Below are 17,792 nucleotides of genomic sequence, written 5' to 3'. Positions count from 1 at the left end.
TCACTGTGTATATATGTGTGGTTATATTTTGACAGTTCGAAAATTCAAAAGTATTATGTATTCGAAATAGTGTTACTATCGCTGCGTTTTTTTTTTGTTTTGATATCATTGCATTGTGAAATGATCGCAGTAGTTCAGAAAGTGATTGGTACTATTGGGCTACGTCACTTAAACTTGCGGGCGAAGTAGAGTTCGGGCATTTGTGTAGGCACAAGACAGAAGAAATGAAGTGAATTCAAAAAAAAAAAACCATCGTATCAGCCAAAAATGAGTGTTAAAACATCCATTAGTTTATTATCAGAATTATGTGCACAACGAAAAGTTGCAGCCCCACAATACACTGTCGTTATTCATAGTTCCGATTCCACTCTATTCAGTTTCGATGTGAAGGCGTTCAATTTGAAGGCAACGGGGACTGGACGCACCAAACAAGAGGCAAAGCATGCTGCCAGTCAATTGCTCATCGGTAATTATAAGATTCAAGTTCATTGAGCACCTTTGCATTTTGAGAATGAAAACAAAAAAATGCTGATTACTTTTGCACAGATAAATTGATGAAACTTGATGAATTTAAAGTAAAAGGTGCTGTTCAATTGCCGTCACCGCCACCGCTACCGCCGCCGTCGTCGCCGCCCACTACCATTCAAACCGACCACTCATTGACACCGCAAAATGATAATGCACATGGATCATTGATAACCGTGTGTCAGCAGCGTAAACTTCAGTCGCCCGTGTATGACTTTGAATTATTGTCTATTTTCCCGCCACTTTTGTCAATATTGCTCTTATATTCTTATAGTTTGACAGAGGAGTCAGTGATTGGAAAAGATCATCAGAGGGAGTTCACTTTTTCTTGTCGAGTCGGAACACTGCATACACATGGAAAGGCCACCACAAAAAAAGTGGCCAGAAGAATTGCGGCCAACAAAATGTTAGAATTATTGGGCATTGTACTCGAAGAGAACTCAACGACATCCGATTCGAGCCAAACGGAACTCTCTTCGGTCTACAGTGATACAAGTACAAGCGTGCCGAATGCCATTCCAGTCCTAGACGTTCCGTCCGTTGAGCAAATTCTGGCGGATTATCGGCGTTTAAAAAAACCGTATCTTCAACCGGTTAAAAATGGACTACGCTATAGGAAAAACTTCTTTTCAAAATTGCCGCCCAGCAATCAGTCCTATGCAAAACATGTGCTAAGTCATCGTGGTTTTTTTACTTCACGGGAAGTTGTAGATAATGCTTGCATGGCCTTGAATTTGAAATATGAGATAAAACCAATGTCTTCGCCACCGAACTTTGAACGCTTTTATTTGTTAGAAACGGACTACGATTGTGTTGTCATTGATCATATTGATACATTGTTTGACAAAGTCATTGATTACTTAAAAACAATGCTAAATTAATTTTTGACAAAGTATTTATCTAGTTTTAATTTTATGACGTTTGGCCAATGTTGTTTGATCGCCTGGTCGAAATATTCCAATATGATAATTTAAAAAAAAAATCGATCGCGTTCCAAATTTACATGCATGAGAGCATGACTTAACTGAAATTTGCCAACGCGTAGGACAAAATATAACTATGCTTTAAACTCGAGTTTAATATTAATAAAAACTATTGCTCAAATGTAAAGAAATAAAATATTACAAAACTATTTTAAAATTCCAGAAATTCAATTTTTGTTTTTATTTTGGTAAAATTATTCACAAATATCATTCAGATTCATCGCTAACAACAATATATGACGCATCACCCGTTAATAGTGAAAGTTCTTTTTTAGGCATCAAAGATCAAAGTAGCCTGATCGTCCAAAGTCCAAGAAAAAAGGTACAAGAACAATACACCAAACATAAGCTGAAAGGGACATTTTCAAAATATGAGTTGACAACTGATTCTGACTAATGATTAAATTAAAATTAATGTTCTGCTTCTCATTAAAAATTCAAAATGTCAGGTTATTTGAATTTTATGCATCCACTTACTTGTATCACGACATAAACAATTGTTAATCCCTCAGTCCATGCAACATATCCGCTGACCTTTTCTTTGAAAGTACGCAAACAACCACTCGTGTATGCTGAACCTTTATAGTATTTATCCGCCATCGGCCTGTCACAACAAGCAGCTGGTATAATTAAACCACAGTCATTCCAATCATTTGGCAAATAAATACCGCAACACTTATACTAGAACAAATTTAAATTCAAAACCAATAAATTCCTACTTCTCTTTGTAATTGATCCCATGTATCATACATTTCTTTGTTGCTTTCAGATTTTCTCAGCGTTTCGTTGAATCGTTCATCTAAACCGTTTTCTAATTCAGCTCCTTTATAGAAAGTCAATACTATAGCGGGAATTTTAAGCGCAAAAATCACAAGGAGTATGATTGAAAACTAAAAATTAAATAGTGGACAATTTCACAATTTTTGAGTGAAAAACTCCAGATAATATTATTTCAAACATGACTCACCAGAAGCGCCTTTTTTCCTGAAAAACAACCCAATATTACGACAAAGATCACAATGCACCCAGCGACAGTTAGTAGAATTGATGACTCAGTCAAATAATTCTCCATAAATTGTACAAATTGTATTCGAACAATTATTTTGCAAAAACCAGTTCTAAGCCTACAATTGTATGTGGGAATTACTTACGAAGAAATTCATAATATTTCGCATCAAATGCAAGACCAGAAGAACCATGTATGATTATCAATAAGTTGAATATCTGCAAATATACAGTGCCGTCAGAAAGTTTGAGACCAAGCAAAAAAATGTCATACAATTTCATACAAATTGACGATTTTTTGGAGCAATATTTAATATATTTCAGAAAGAGCTAGACTCATTATTTTTTGCACACTTATTGTTCTATTTACGGAGAGTAAACTAGTGAAGTTTTACCAAAAAATATCTACGCGTTTAAAAAATATCCGATGTTTGCACTTTCAAGTTTGAAAAAGGATTATTTTTCATACAAAATGTGTCATTTTTCACACTTGAAAGTGCAAACCTCGGATATTTTTTAAGCGCGTAGATATTTTTTGGTAAAACTTCACTAGTTTACTCTCCGTAAATAAAATAATAAGTGTACAAAAAATTATGGGTCTAGCTATTTCCGAAATATATTAAATAGTGCTCCAAAAAATCGTCAATTTGTATGAAATTGTATGAAAAAAATGAGCTTGGTCTCAAATTTTCTGACGGCACTGTAGTTTTTTTTATAATAAAATTGAATTTCATTCGGCTTTCTGAAAAATCAATGATTTTAACTTACGATAAAAAAGGGACTTGAGCCCATGAACAAAGCATCGGCTGTTTCAGTATCCATCAGTCTATGTATTTCAGATAGATATCCATCCGAGATATTTTAGAATATCTGGATATTTAACGCAACTGCACAGAGCCAGAGCTGTGTGCGTCGCACATATAATCTACGGTATGTCGCTACACGTAAAATACAGACACAGTGTGACTGTGTACGTGCGGCACTTGATAGACATATACGTCGCGACATACCGTAGATTCTATTTGCGACGCACACAGCTCTGGCGCTGTGCAGTTGCGTTGAATATCCAGATATTCTAAAATATCTCGGATGGATATCCATCCGAAATACATAGACTGGTATCCATTTTTTTTTTTGAATTTGTTTTTTAACCCAAAAAATGAAAATTTATTATGTACTCTGATTTGAAATTACGCCCCTTGGTGAATCATTTGAGGTGACGTTTATCCTTAGATCACTTTATATATGACAGTACGACAGGCAAATGGTTCGTAGATACAGTTCGTTGACCTGAGGTTGTGAGTACATAATGTCGGTATCGTTAAATGACCATAAGAAGTGCATTTTTCGAAAAAAAAAAAATCATTTCTTTTATTAGAACTGGGCAACATTCTGTGATACACGATGATAGAAAGAAAAGTAAATGTCTTACAATGTTTTTGCAGAATTTTAATAATTTTAATGGAAATTCCCTTTATACTAAATTAAAATTTGGTAAATATTGATGAAGTTTGATAATTTAAATATGCAAGTTGAAAACCCCCAGTTTTAGTTTTATTTTCAAAATCGTCGCTCAATTATAATTTATAAACAAACAAAATTTCACAAAAATAAAAATCTTCCAAAAAGTGTTTATTTCATTGAAAATATTTTCATTGCATCATTCAATTTCTTACAAAGAATCATACATATTTCAACCATGACTCAATGGTAAATGTTTTCAAAAATTTTTTCAAAATATATACATTGATAACATTTCCAAACATACATTCTATAAATACCGATAAATACAATTTGCAAACAACTACAACGACATTTCACTTTATTCGAATGTTCCAGAGCTCTTATGTTTTGAATACAAACATACATGAATATCATTGAATAAAAACAAAGTTGCCCGATGTCTTATTTTCGAAATTGACTTCAATGACACTTCTTTCGCACACACACTCTCTCACTGCTCCGTTCTGAACACAGTAGACAGTGCGAAGAGTAGCCGATTGACGTCTGTTTATTGTATGTATGCTAAAAGGGTAAGTAACTTTAAAACTATTTTCATAATATTATGCCAGCGTTGCATGTGTTTATTAAATAATACAATTATAAATATTTGCACATGCAAAATTCCAATAATAACATTAAATCATTTATTTTTATTCCCAGCGAAAAGACCATTCGAAGAAGATATGTCGGAAAAAACTCCAGTTAGTGTTTTACAAGAGCTCTGCGTCCAGGATAATGGCTCCGCTCCTATCTATGAGAGCATACCACACGAAACAGATCCAAAAATGTTCTCATTTATTGTTTCGGCATTTGGTTTATATGCCAAAGGGTCGGGTCGATCTAAGCGTGAAGCAAAGCACGATGCCAGTGCACAGCTTATCAGTAAGTTAATCATAATGCGTATGAAATGAAATTGTATATGTGTTTTACTGAATCGATAATTATTTTGAAGGTGTATTGGCGCAAAAGGATCAATTCAAAAGTCGATTATTAAAAGTTCCCCCAACACCACGACCATCAACTGATCAGGATGCAGTGGGCACATTGCTTGATATTTGTGTTCAACGCCAATGGCCGGTCGCGAAGTATGAATTTGTTTTAAATTTACATGGTTTTGAAATGATTTAAATTTTATCGCAGATTTGACGTTATGCAAGCATGTGGGGAGCCTCATCGTCCTGAATTCACAGTGGTATGTCAATTGGCTCATATAAAATGTACTGGAACATCGTCTACGAAAAAGGGGGCCAAACAAATTGCGGCTCAATCAATGCTATCGTTCGTCCAAAATATTTCGCAAAATGAGAATCAACAACAAATTGCGACAATGGACTCAGAACCGTCGGAAAAAACATTTCGAACATATCGTGAATTAAAAAAATGTGACATTAAACCAATATCGATTCGAATACGTGATCGACATAATAATTTTATGCGACTTACCGCGGAAGATCGTGAAGCAGCATTTGAAGTGTTGAATAGCAACGGTGCTGAAATCGGAAGTAATAAAGACAAAGTCGATTTGGTTTGCAAAGCACTGAAAATACGCTATGAAATAAAAGATATTCCAGATCATCCGGATAACCATAAAATGTTTGTGCTATTGGACGATTATGATTGTGTTCTGGTCGAAAAAGAGCCTTATTTATACGAACGCACCATCGAGTACTTCAAAATTATGCTAAATTTTACATCTATCTGTTAATTTTTCTTTTTAATATCGATCTGGAATTAATATTATATATACTATATATTGAATATTGTTACTCTCGCATTCTATTTCAAAATATTTGCTTTTTCTAATAAACAATTCAACAAAATGCTATGTTCGGAAATTGAATGGTTTTGTTTTCTATTCATGACATTTTTTTTTTTTTTTTCAATTAAAATAGAAAATGGATTTTATTTTCATGAAAGTAAATTACAATAGTAAATCAAACACGTTTCTTTTTTATGTATGTTTTTATATAAAAATCACCGAACATGAACATCATAAACAAGTTTTGAAGGACCATCACGATGCAAAATAGTTTTGGATAGGTGCAATCTTTCGCAAAAATCCCGAACGAAAAGTGTAGCCCGAGCAAAAGAAATTGAATGAGTTGAATTTGTGTAATGTATTTTTTCCACCAAATCGATGTTTTAACATTTTCGTTGACCGCACTGAACAAATAATAGCCATACATAACGGCGTGTACAAAAGAATTTAAAAGTCCAAGCATCGTGCCATGACCAGCGACACAAAATCTTGAAGCCACATATGTACCAAATACCATGCCCGTGTGATGATAAACGTGTAAAAATGTTACATGGCTAAATTTCTTGCGAACAATGAAGAAAATCTATTGAAAGAAACAGAGAGAAAATAATCCAATGAAAATCGCCTGTACAGGCACACGACCATATGACGAAATTCGAACTCACAGTATCTAATAAATCGAGAACTTTGAGCAGGAAATAACAATATGTGGCCAATGTTTGCTGCCTTGCAAGTGAACTTGTGTCAGTCCGTGGAGTTGGTGAATTACATCTCAAATTAAATGTACCTTGATAGTATGTCACTTTTATACCCTAAAAATCGAAATGTTCAAAAGTTATGGAAAGTTTATGAATTAAAAAAAAAAAACAATCTTACGTAAAACAACACAAAAATATTGGCAACAATTTGAAATGCATTGTACACAATTAGAAGTGGTTTTATTCGAAATGGTGATCTATTTTGCATGAATTTTGGTCCAAACGATAAAACTACATATAGATATAGAGCACATATTCCAAAAATTGTGATCGGCGAATTAACCATTGGCAAGTCATCGGATTTTAAATCTATTTTTTTTTTATTTTCAAAATAAAACACATTATTAATTAAAAAAGTCCGTATTTTCACTAAATTGAAACAAAAAAAATAAAAGCACAATAATTTTTACCCGAATAATCAACCAAATATGTTCGATAGACATTGTACATTTGCCTCAGTACGTATGCCATTTTTCACAATTTTTTTTTTTGAAAATTTTCATGCACGGCAAAGTGTTGTTGTCGCTTTTTTTTTTGAACAACTGCGCGATGCCGTGTGCCACCTTTACGTATTAGGAATCAAATGATTGGCGACGGACTGTTCTTTTTTCGATGTCATTAACTTTCGAAATGTATGTGGTGGCACTTAATTAAGCATACATTTGCTTTAAAAAATGATCAAATTAATGCAACAAATTCGATTGATTTACATGTCAATTACTTGAATTAATTACGTATTCCTTAACAGAACTACCGCAGAAATCACAATTTACTTGAACATAGAATGAAATGAAGGGATTTTTAAGCATTTAGTAACGGAAAACACTAAACCAACTCCTTAGAAACATTTAGTTTAACTGTAACAGAGACTTTAAATCATATGTGTTGCTCGTGCTGAAATCATTGTCAATTATGTATTACCATTATGACACAGCAGAAATGACAACATTTTGTTTTCGTCGTTGTATTGACCCAATCAATAATGACTGATACACGCAAAAAATAACATGCATGAGGTTAAAAGTATTCCATGGGGAATGCCTAATTAATTAACCATCAGAAATGGTCTGCGAAATATTTACGTAGACAAAATTGTTCCAAGTTAAATTTGTACTTGTAAAGGGAAACAAAATAAAAATAAAGAAAAAGTAGAAGTGAAGAAAACAAATTACAGTACACATTTTTTGTTCGGTCTTTCGTTGTATTCGTGTGTATTACAATAGAAACTAAGGCAATCGCATCTACTTGTGCCGTTTCCTTGAATACAACAAACAATATACAAGAATGACGTGGTCACTTACAACATTTAACGAGAGTTGTCTGATTTCGAATCGTCTATCGCATTGTTGAAACGAAAACAATTTTCGTACATATTGAAAACATCGTGATTGAATATCTATTTTGATTACAAACAATGCAACGTACAATTAGTTGCACAAAATTGAGTGTTTTGGTTGAGAGTTGGTTGGTTTTGTTAATGCTGTTGTTGTTGGTTTCCGGTTCGAATTTGAAAGTCGTACCGGAGAAATAGAGAGAGAGAGAGAGATAGAAAACAGAGACACGAAATGAGCTCCCGAAATCAAACTGCTTATTTGATAACTGAATGCATTTCGATTATCGAATTATATATTTATGTCATAACCGTGGACTTTTTCTTCCCTCAATTATGTGTGGTTCCTGCGCATTTGTTTTGTTTTATGTTTTGTTGGTTCAGCTCAGCTTCTTTGTTCCAGTAATCAAAACAAAATGCGCAGTGCGCACATCAAAACACGAAAAACTACTTAGTTCGTACTCTTCATTTTCTCTGGTTCACATTCCGTACGGAGAGGAAAATGCTGTGTGATTTATGGTGGCTGAATGGTTACATTCGTGACTCAATGCTACATTAAAATTGCCAATAACCATCTATGTCAATTTTCCGTAGCCCCGTATATCCACTGGTTATCATAAATGATTCCTTTGGTGTTCGATCAATTTATATTGGAATTGTTCTGGTTCAATTCGTTTATTATCGATCGTGTCGATCGAATCACATTTGCGCCGAAAGAGTGAATGAATAAGAGTGGAGAAAAGCGCGCACGAGCACAATGTATTACCCATGAGCGTGAAAGAGAGATTATTTCCAATTGTGTTTGAACTGTTTTGCCTATGTGATCTAAAATTGTCGATACAAAATCGGTATTTCATGCGCTACACTTATCATTTCTTCATCGTATTTCCTTAACAACCACATTTTTTTTTTTCATTTTCTCTCTTTACTTTCTGTACAATTGTTTACCAATAGCCAAATGGAATCCAATTCCAAGTTGGTGAAAGAGTTTAGCCATTTTGATGGTACAATTAATAAATAGACACGTTTCATTCAATCGTTTGTCGGTGCGGCAATCGAGATCAAAGGCCACTTATTTTGTTTAGGTTTTATTTGATCTTTGGATAGCTGTATCACAATAAAAAAAAACTTTTTCTACCTTATCGAAATTGAAAGATGTGCACAAATGTATTCATTCGAAAATAAAAATGTTTCGCTCCAAACAAAGAAGAAAAAAAAACCCGATGAATATTTGAATATTGTTTTAGTATCGATATCTCTATAGATCTTAGGTAAAAGACTACTCGGAAATAGTGTAGGCTGTCGAAACTATTCAGCTCTACATTCCGCACACAAATTAAACTTTCCACATTTACATTTGAATGTGAAATTAGTAACGAGTAATGAGCAAATTTACCAACACGTGCAAATTGAAAACAGAATTGATTAAGCAATGTCAAAAGTATTTCAACGTGCAGTCATCAGGTGCAGGTAAAAAAAAATTAAAAAATGTCCAACAATAAATTTCCAAATCAATTTGCAAAAATCGAACCTGTTCATTAAATACATTTTTTGATTATTTCTTTTGGCTACATGTTTAATGTATCAATAAGGTATATAAATGTTTTGACTGACCGATGGTAAGTATCATTTCACGTTCAGTGCTCAAGCCGAAGTGTTTAATTCCAAATTTAAACAAAACTCTAAGTCACTCAAGATGAAATTCAGTTTGTCATTCATCGCATTCGTTGGATTCGTTGCATTTGTGCACGCCACACCATTGCCACAAGACGCTGAAGCAGCTGCAGCCGAACCATATCGACCAATTTTAGGCATTGTGAACGCTGCTACCAATCAATTTAATAACGCATACACCAATATGGCAACCGGTGCATCCAATCTCGTCAGAAATTTTGCTGAAGGAGCTGGAAAAAGAGCTGTGGATGCCGCCCAAATGTTATCTAATGGCATAAACTATGCCGCAGATAATTTTAACAACGTCATCACCGGACCATTCTCGACTCCTGCCGAAGCAGTAGAAGTAGCATAACAACAAACTCATCCGAATCAGCCGTCGAGTTGAAATAATCAAAAATAAATAATATTCCCCATTTCTTTTTCAGTAAAATATTTGAAATCGTATTTATTTTCCAACAACACATTTTTCGAATGTTATATTTATTATAATAAATTGATACTTGAAAAAAAAAACTGTCTATATATTTCTAAAACATTATAAAACAAAAACTTGAGAAACATTACTATTATTCCAATATTATTGTTTGCAAACAATTGTTGGTGACAATGAACCTAGAATACAACTTTGAAAACTCAATCATTTCTAATATACATATCTACACTCTACAGCTATCTATGTTTCACTTTACTCTACGTTGCAATGGCAATGGGTTATACAAAAATACTATCAATTATTAACGTTTGATGAAAAATATATGTGTTTTTGTATTGATCCTGGGTTCTATCAAAACAATCTCATTCTTGTTTCAGCTGTATACTTTTGACGTAACTTGAATTGCCTTAACGAATAAAATAAATTCTTTATAATAAAAACATTTGTTTTTGCCACCTGTAATAATCGATTTCATACAATTTTCGTTCATTATACTTTTTGAGCGTAGAGATGTTATATCGAATGTTCATCGTTTTTATAGTCATTGTTGTTTATTTCTCTGGAAAAATAAAAGCAGCACAAAATGATAAAAGTTCACCAAAAATTTACCATACATTTCCAGCCAAAGACATTGAAACCGATGGTAGTGTTGAGTATAGAATTGAGCATTTACAACCTTCAAAATATAAAGATGCACTGAAACTGATGACCGATTTTCTTATCAAACAAGATCCAACAATAGCAGCGTTTAGTATGCATTATTGTTTTAAACTTTCTTTCATGTTCAATCATTCTATTAAACTATTATTAGATATAGCCAAAGACGCCGGATCTGCGATGTATTTGAAAAAATATTGGACTTATGTGCTCAACCAACATCTATCAGTGGCTTGCTTTAAAGAGGGATCAGATAAGGTTATCGGTGTAAATTTATTATATGTAGATAAACCGGGCCGAAGTGGATTTAAATGGGTAGGGCCATGCTGTGTTTATCAATGGATGGATGACATTATTTGTGCTGCTTTTCATTTAGGTTAAACCGATTAAAATTAAAATGATGCAAAGTGTAATGGAGTTCGTGAATTTCGATGTATGTGACAAGTACAAAGTTAAAGAATATATGAGCAGCGCTGGTCTTTTGGTACATCCAGATTATCGTGGTCGCAAAATTGCTGAGCATCTTCTCATTGCCAGAAAAATAGTTTGTGAAAATGCTGGCATACAAGTGACATCAACCATTTTTTCAGCAGATGCCTCAAATCATATAGCGGATAAAGTAGGGTTTGAGCTTAACGCTTCAAAAAGGTGAATGGCAGTAAATTTTGAACTTTTATTTTGAATCGGCACTCATGTTTTTATTTCACTTTTTTAGCTATCAAGATATTGCGAAAATTTATAAACAATTTGCCAATGTGTCGGACCATTTTTTGACTCGAAAATCTATCAAGTATTAATCAGTGATTACTTATTATCTTTTTTTTTATTGAAATAAAAGACACATTGTGAAATGTTTACAAGTTGTTCTTTGTATGCAACAAATGTTTCTATATCCAGTTTGATGTGAATTCAACCAATTCGTAGCTAAACGACCAAGATCTAGTCTCTATTTCAGTAGATAAGAATGCAACTGACTTAACGAATCTGAACCAAATCGGTCTATAATGAATATTTCTCTAGTCAAGAGTAAAATAAGGTTCATTAGGTCATGTCTATTTTCATGATGAAAATGTAACCTGTATCTAATTCATAGGGTTAAACTCCATAATATTAAAAAAATGCTTCTTGGATAAATAAAATAGATCTATTCACTAGATAAATGAAACAGTAAATATACAAGTTCTCAAATATTGTTCATATATATTGACATCGTTATTTTGGACTCTGAAATTGTTCTCCTACTTAAAAAGCAATTAACCGTAAATAAGTCGATGTCACAAATCATAGTTTTTCCTCTAAACCAATCTACGTGCATCGTGACACATATTCAGTATCAATTAGCTTGTCGAAGTGTGTGCACACTTAAAATTTGTTATCAAAAGTGCCAGTCATCCAAAAAGTCATACATTATGTATAAAGAAAGTGATTGAATAGATGTTTTACTAGGTAATTAAGTGTACCATTTGCATTTATGCGAAAATTCGAAAATTATTCCGTAAAATATGTTTCCCAATGGTAAAAACCAACCAAATAAGACTCGTTTTAATCATTGATTATATATTTTGTTTTTCTTATCTGTTGCTGACGTATATAAGTGGTGCTCCGTTTTGACATAATTCATCATTTGTTGTATAGAGCTCAAAGAGTGCATTTTTTTAAAATCAAACTCTTTGCAGTAAATTAAACACAATGAAAAGTAATTCGAAGATCATACTGGTTTGTGCATTAATTGCGCTCGTTCATTCTTCGCCATTTCCGCAGGAAGAAGACTTTCCATTCGATCCCAATTTCGATTTACTTGATTCGACAACAGTAGCATCGCCATCATCATCATCATCATCATCACCACCAACAACAACAACAACAACTACTACTACTACGACATCGACCACCACAGTCAGACCGACAAGGCCACGTCCTTCTCCTCCAAGACGACCAATTATAACAGCAATTGCTCAATCAATTCAGAACGTAAACAACGCATTCACATCAACAGGAACAATGTTTCAAACGCTGCTCACCTATTTTACCGGTATACCATTCAATCAAGCAGCACAGACAGCCCAAAATGTCGCATCATCTGCCGGTAAGTTGATTGGCAATGCCGTACAAACAATGATGCACCGAGTCAGCTCAATAGCTAATAATATGGGTATCATGAGGCCATTCCAAGTTGGAACAAATATAACAACTGTACCACCATCCGAACTGAAACTTGATCCGATACCCGATGAAAGTGAATTTATCGCCATAGATTTTGAATAAATGTGCATTTGTCAATGTCGAACAAAGTTCAATTATGGCTGAAAACAATACGATATATTGTACATAGAAAACGGGATAATCAATTTATTTATTGAATTTATTATTGTTATTAAGTTATGTGTATCATAATATCATACATTTTTGTTTCATTATATCATATAATAAAAAAAAACTTGAAACGAAATTACCTCAGAATTTTTGAATATGGATTTTTTTTTTGTGTGAAGAAATTTACGTTAATACAGGTTGAAAGAGAAAAAAGAGAGACAGATAGAGAGAGGGATTGAGAGAGAAAAAGTGGTAACTTGCATTAAAAATGATATTCGAACAACTGATTGCGTGTTAAAAAAGAAAAATGTTTCTCAATGCATAAAGATATCAAGTAAAACTTGATTTAATCTCTTAACTGGATTGATTTCTATGTTTATTTTCATGTTTTCCACTATTTCCAATATGATGTGTATAAAAAGAGTTTCCTTTTGTTAGAAATCATCAGTCAGTTTGTAAAGCTCAAAGAACGTGATTACAGAGAGAAAAGCCACAAAAGTATAAATTAAAATGAAAATAAATCTGATCATTTTGATTTGTACATTGATTGTACTCTTCTGTTCAACTCCATTGGCACAGAGACCCCCCCGTCCAACACCAAGACCACCAAGACGGCCAATTATCGAAGGGCTTGGAAATACGATCAATACTGTGAATTCAGCTATAGATACGGGAGTTAATTTCGCCGCTGATCTCGGATATTCCACTTTAATATCTTCCTAGGGAGAAATGTGCAGATTATTTTGGAAGCGGAAGATGTTCAGCAAAAATAGTACAATACATCTACAAACACTATATTCTATTTATTACAACTGAACAAAAAAAGAATTAATTGTATGAAAGAATGCTTAATTATCTTCAAACATTTTTAATAAAGATCTTTTTTTAAATGTAAAATTCGATTAAATGAAAAGCAAGTTGACATTGGCGCAGAAAAATATCGCAATTTAAGTACAATTCAAAAACACACGTGTCGCAAAACAATGTAATTTTGAGTAGTTTTTATTAATTTATGCCGAACGAAATAAAATGCAATTTTGATAATTAAGAATACGTTTGTCGAAACACGGCGGTAATAAATACCGTGCATTGCCCATGTTCATTCAGCAGTCAATTGTCAGTCGTCAATATGGCAATTTTTGAAAGTTTATCTTTGGTCGGTGTTCTCGTTTTTGTGGTCGCAGCGGTGGTTGCAGATCCGATTCCCACCACCGTCGCCAATCCAGTTCTAAGCGTAACGACTTCGGTTCAGAACGCTCACACGAACAGTTTGGGTGTTCCAATTATGGCGAATACATTGCCCGCTTCAAAAGCCTCGGTTACTTTGCTTGCATCGCAAGTGGATCCATTTCAACAAGCATCCATCATGTCATCTCAAATGTCAAACGCAATGTCAAATGCTGTGAATAGCCATATTCAGCAAGTAGCGGCAAATGCTATCGCCCATTTGGCAGCATCACAACAATCGATGATGGCTGTAACTCCAGTCGTTATGGCCCCAAACAACTTTAATCATTTTACTTCCATGCCAGCTGTTTCTGTTCCAGGAAGGACCGTTGGTATGCGACATCTTTCTTACTTATTTCCCAGTAGCAATTATAAGATTGTATATTAAACAATAATTAATAAAACATTAAAAACAATTCTCTCTCTTTTTTCATAGTCGAAACGAGATATGAAATTATTGGCGACAAGAAAAATTGTGCCGCAAGAAAATCAACTTCAAAACCAGTATCATCATCACGTTCGGTAATTTTATTTTCACTGAAAATTGTACATTATTATTTGTTTGTTTGTTTTTTTTACATAAAGTGAAGTGTGAAAGATATATTGTGTGAACAATGAATTTTTCTTACAAACACATCGCATCTTATGAACACTTCAATTTCAGTGGTAAAATCAATATTTTTTTTCCTCTGTATTTTAGAGTGGATCAAGATCTGGAATTGTTATAACACATGACGATGGAACTCCAATTGGGAAATTATATTGATTTTGAACTTTAATAATCAAATCTTAACTAAAAGTAACATTGATACATTGTACTGGTAGCTTTTATTAAGAGAAAATACACCGATTCGTTCGAAAAAAAATATCTGTTTTTGAATTTGTTAATTAACAAAAGAAGCGATACAAAAAATATTTGTGTAAATGTGTGATCAAATGTGTCAAAGCAAATTTATCGGAAGGAAATCGGTATATGCACAGCATGAACTCGTTCTTATTTGTATGGTAATTAGCTGTTATTTGATAGAAAGAAGCGCAGTTTGAAGAGTACATCAACATATCGGTGAAGTGTCCGTGAATGTGAAAGTAAGAGTAAATTATTATTGCTTTATTGGCAGTTGCTGTCGTTGTTGTCGAACAAATTGTAAGTGCTCAATCAAAATGAAGTAATGCCTGTATCGCATTTTTTAAAAACATTTTCCATCAAACTTTAGCGGCAAATTCGAAGTGAATGACTTCAATTTTGAATTTGAATGCATTCACACTTTGGCAAATAATAATAGTAATCGGGAAAATGTTATTCAACACATGTTAGTATAATGTCATTTGAAATGACTCATTTCTAATACACAAAATGAAATACTAATAATTGAAAACACATGCTTTTTGAAAGCACTTTTATATTATTCTCACTATCGATTTCGTTTGTTGAAAAAAACGGTGAAAAAGATCTGGTTATCGAGTTCTATCTGCATATATGCGTAATCATGTAATTTCGCTTTTTTTTACATAATATATGGCAGAAAGAAAGATTACCGTCGCGTGTGTGCAGGATGTGTAAATAAATTTCGAATTAAAGTATGGATCGACGATAGTCGGCACAAGTAGCGCAACAACATAAAACGCTATTTTATTGCCAGCAATGAACTTTATTTATGCATAATTTATGAAGACGAGTCGAAACGTGATATGAAATGAACTACTGTGTGGCATGCACTTCTGTGTGATCGATGCAAAAACAAAAAAATTTCTTCCATCACATCATCATCGTTTGCTTTCTGCACGTTTTAACGTGTAATAAAATTGTTAACCAAATGGCTGTTTTGCATCTTCTTTTTTTCTTTGTGTTGTTTTGCTTCTCTTTTACCTCATTGAATGATGATCAAATGGAATATGGAATTGTTGAAAAATGAAGATATTTAATGCACAAAATTACATGATCACTTGATTACAAATAAATCAGAAGCCCTGTACATTTCCTAACAAATTTTTCGTTTCGTTTCGTTTATGCACTCTCAGAAAAAAAAACACATATATGATGAAGCAGAACTGCAGGGCGAATTACAAATGCATGTAGTTAGAAAGGTGATAAAAATTGTAGATGTAACATATACGTTTGTGTGTGTGTGTGTGTGTGCCAATTACTGCAATGACTGCTTCGAAATGATCGACAGCCAAAATGGCATTAAATCAATTTTTTGTCGGTGAGTTTTCGAAACTATGTCAATTTTGGATTGGTATTCCGCATCTCCAAAACGCATATCAGTCATCATTCAATCACACTCAATACGATGATTTCGTGGCATGCAATGTAACATCAATCTCATTATCGTTCAATTAAAGTTCAGCATGGGCAATTGCTTTGATTTTATTTGCATCGAATTGGGTGTTGTTGTTGTTGTTGTTGTTTTTTTATTTCGTGCTATATTTATTTTTATTAACTTATCATCAGCGTCACGACGACAATTCGGCAAACCACAAATTCAAGAAGAAAATTATTACATAACAGTAAATGCGAATGGTAACAGTCTGTCTGGTTAGATTTCAATCTGACACACGGTATGTGTGTGTATGTACTGAGAGCGCGAGTACCAAAAAGTTCGGTTCGTTTTTTTTTCGTTTGTTCGCTGATCAAATGGCAAACGTTAGGTAAGATTTTTGTGTGATTATTGGGCAAAGGCAAATGTGCATAATGGTCAAAAAAAGAGCGTGTGGCTTTTATGCTGTTGATAGGTCTCTGAAAATGTGGGAATCATGTTCAAGTGTCCTACGGAGCTATAATTCGCGGCATCGCAAACCAAATCGTTCAATAAAATCGATATCAATTTGAAAGCTATTTGAACAGAGCACACAGCAACACCAAAAATCTCCAATGATCCCAAACCGTTTTAGTGATCGCGTTATGGCCAGTCTTTGACGGTTAACCTCACCATTCTTCTTCATTTTCTTCATTACCTTCTTATTTGCCACACGAGATGCGCGAAATGAGTGAAAATAAAAATGTGCGACCATTGAAGAGAGAATTGTTTTGTTATTTGCTTCTTATGCCGTTGATTAAATCTATTGTTCGCCACATTGAATTACTTTCGCGATGTACCCGTTTAACAAATACCCAAATTCACACTTACATAACCATCTAATGTTATGTAGGTGATATTGTAGATCACCATGAGACTTATTATTTCATTTAATTTTTCTACAAATTTACTGCAGAATTTCCCGACCACACACACACACACAAATATATAACACCGAAAAATTGCGGGATAATCCGAATTAGAGAGAATGTTTGACCGAAATTCAACAAAACATCCACATCGAATCGTGTATATTCAATTATGAAATGGTGAAAGACAACCGGAAAACTTAGACGGATATAATATACTGTTTGATAACCTTTTTTTGTGTATTCGGTCACGGGAATTAATTCTATAATCCTAATTAAGACGGTAATTAATTTGAACGAAACGAAAATCCTTCATTAAAACAATGATAAATTGTCTGTTTAGAAGAAATTCAAAGAGAAAAAAAAACCAAATTCTTATCTCAATATAACTTTCATAAACACGAATAAAAATTGCCGGTAAATCATCGTTTCATTAAAAACTGCATAATGTTCAGT

At 33.5% G+C, this 17,792-nt stretch overlaps 5 protein-coding genes and 1 long non-coding RNA gene across 7 annotated transcripts; 4 read left to right on the top strand and 2 right to left on the bottom strand.

Annotated features, from left to right (window-relative positions):
- Positions 1-91: 91 nt before the first annotated feature.
- On the top strand, positions 92-5,783 carry LOC116339698. Its single transcript, XM_031765727.1, has 7 exons — positions 92-466; positions 547-733; positions 800-1,396; positions 2,021-2,055; positions 4,677-4,898; positions 4,969-5,101; positions 5,157-5,783. Exons 1-7 carry the CDS (start codon positions 268-270, stop codon positions 5,719-5,721), a joined length of 1,938 nt encoding a protein of 645 aa, XP_031621587.1. The 5' UTR covers positions 92-267; the 3' UTR covers positions 5,722-5,783.
- On the bottom strand, positions 1,664-2,675 carry LOC116339436. 2 transcript variants are annotated; one of them, XR_004200998.1, is made up of 4 exons: positions 2,476-2,675; positions 2,228-2,398; positions 1,986-2,128; positions 1,664-1,857 (listed from the first exon to the last, which is right to left on the bottom strand). It is a non-coding gene; the product is annotated as an uncharacterized LOC116339436 (long non-coding RNA). The 2 variants fall into 2 exon arrangements; XR_004200997.1 differs by having other exon boundaries at positions 1,986-2,189; positions 2,259-2,398.
- A 129-nt stretch (positions 5,784-5,912) lies between the features above and the next one.
- Positions 5,913-7,380, bottom strand: LOC116339781 (elongation of very long chain fatty acids protein AAEL008004-like). The gene is made up of 4 exons (XM_031765821.1): positions 6,944-7,380; positions 6,652-6,842; positions 6,441-6,587; positions 5,913-6,358 (listed from the first exon to the last, which is right to left on the bottom strand). The coding sequence occupies exons 1-4, from the start codon at positions 7,002-7,004 to the stop codon at positions 5,951-5,953; spliced, it is 807 nt and encodes a 268-aa protein (XP_031621681.1). The 5' UTR covers positions 7,005-7,380; the 3' UTR covers positions 5,913-5,950.
- A 3,102-nt stretch (positions 7,381-10,482) lies between these two features.
- On the top strand, positions 10,483-11,485 carry LOC116339844. Its single transcript, XM_031765912.1, has 4 exons — positions 10,483-10,724; positions 10,785-10,945; positions 11,007-11,278; positions 11,346-11,485. Exons 1-4 carry the CDS (start codon positions 10,484-10,486, stop codon positions 11,425-11,427), a joined length of 756 nt encoding a protein of 251 aa, XP_031621772.1. The 5' UTR covers position 10,483; the 3' UTR covers positions 11,428-11,485.
- Positions 11,486-11,967: 482 nt separating this feature from the next.
- LOC116339815 (cell wall protein DAN4-like) lies at positions 11,968-12,965 on the top strand. Its single transcript, XM_031765874.1, has 2 exons — positions 11,968-12,076; positions 12,226-12,965. The coding sequence occupies exon 2, from the start codon at positions 12,320-12,322 to the stop codon at positions 12,893-12,895; it is 576 nt and encodes a 191-aa protein (XP_031621734.1). The 5' UTR covers positions 11,968-12,076; positions 12,226-12,319; the 3' UTR covers positions 12,896-12,965.
- A 1,092-nt stretch (positions 12,966-14,057) lies between these two features.
- Positions 14,058-15,038, top strand: LOC116339688. The gene is made up of 3 exons (XM_031765715.1): positions 14,058-14,502; positions 14,607-14,692; positions 14,871-15,038. Exons 1-3 carry the CDS (start codon positions 14,073-14,075, stop codon positions 14,934-14,936), a joined length of 582 nt encoding a protein of 193 aa, XP_031621575.1. The 5' UTR covers positions 14,058-14,072; the 3' UTR covers positions 14,937-15,038.
- The last annotated feature ends 2,754 nt before the right edge of the window (positions 15,039-17,792 follow it).

The sequence above is a fragment of the Contarinia nasturtii genome, unplaced genomic scaffold (assembly GCF_009176525.2).
Source record: "Contarinia nasturtii isolate CC-2019 unplaced genomic scaffold, AAFC_CNas_1.1 Cnas_scaffold_533, whole genome shotgun sequence".
In the NCBI taxonomy this organism is placed as follows: Eukaryota; Metazoa; Arthropoda; class Insecta; order Diptera; family Cecidomyiidae; genus Contarinia; species Contarinia nasturtii.
The sequence above is the reverse complement of the archived record's forward strand: the minus strand, read 5'-3'. Positions and strand labels throughout refer to the sequence as shown.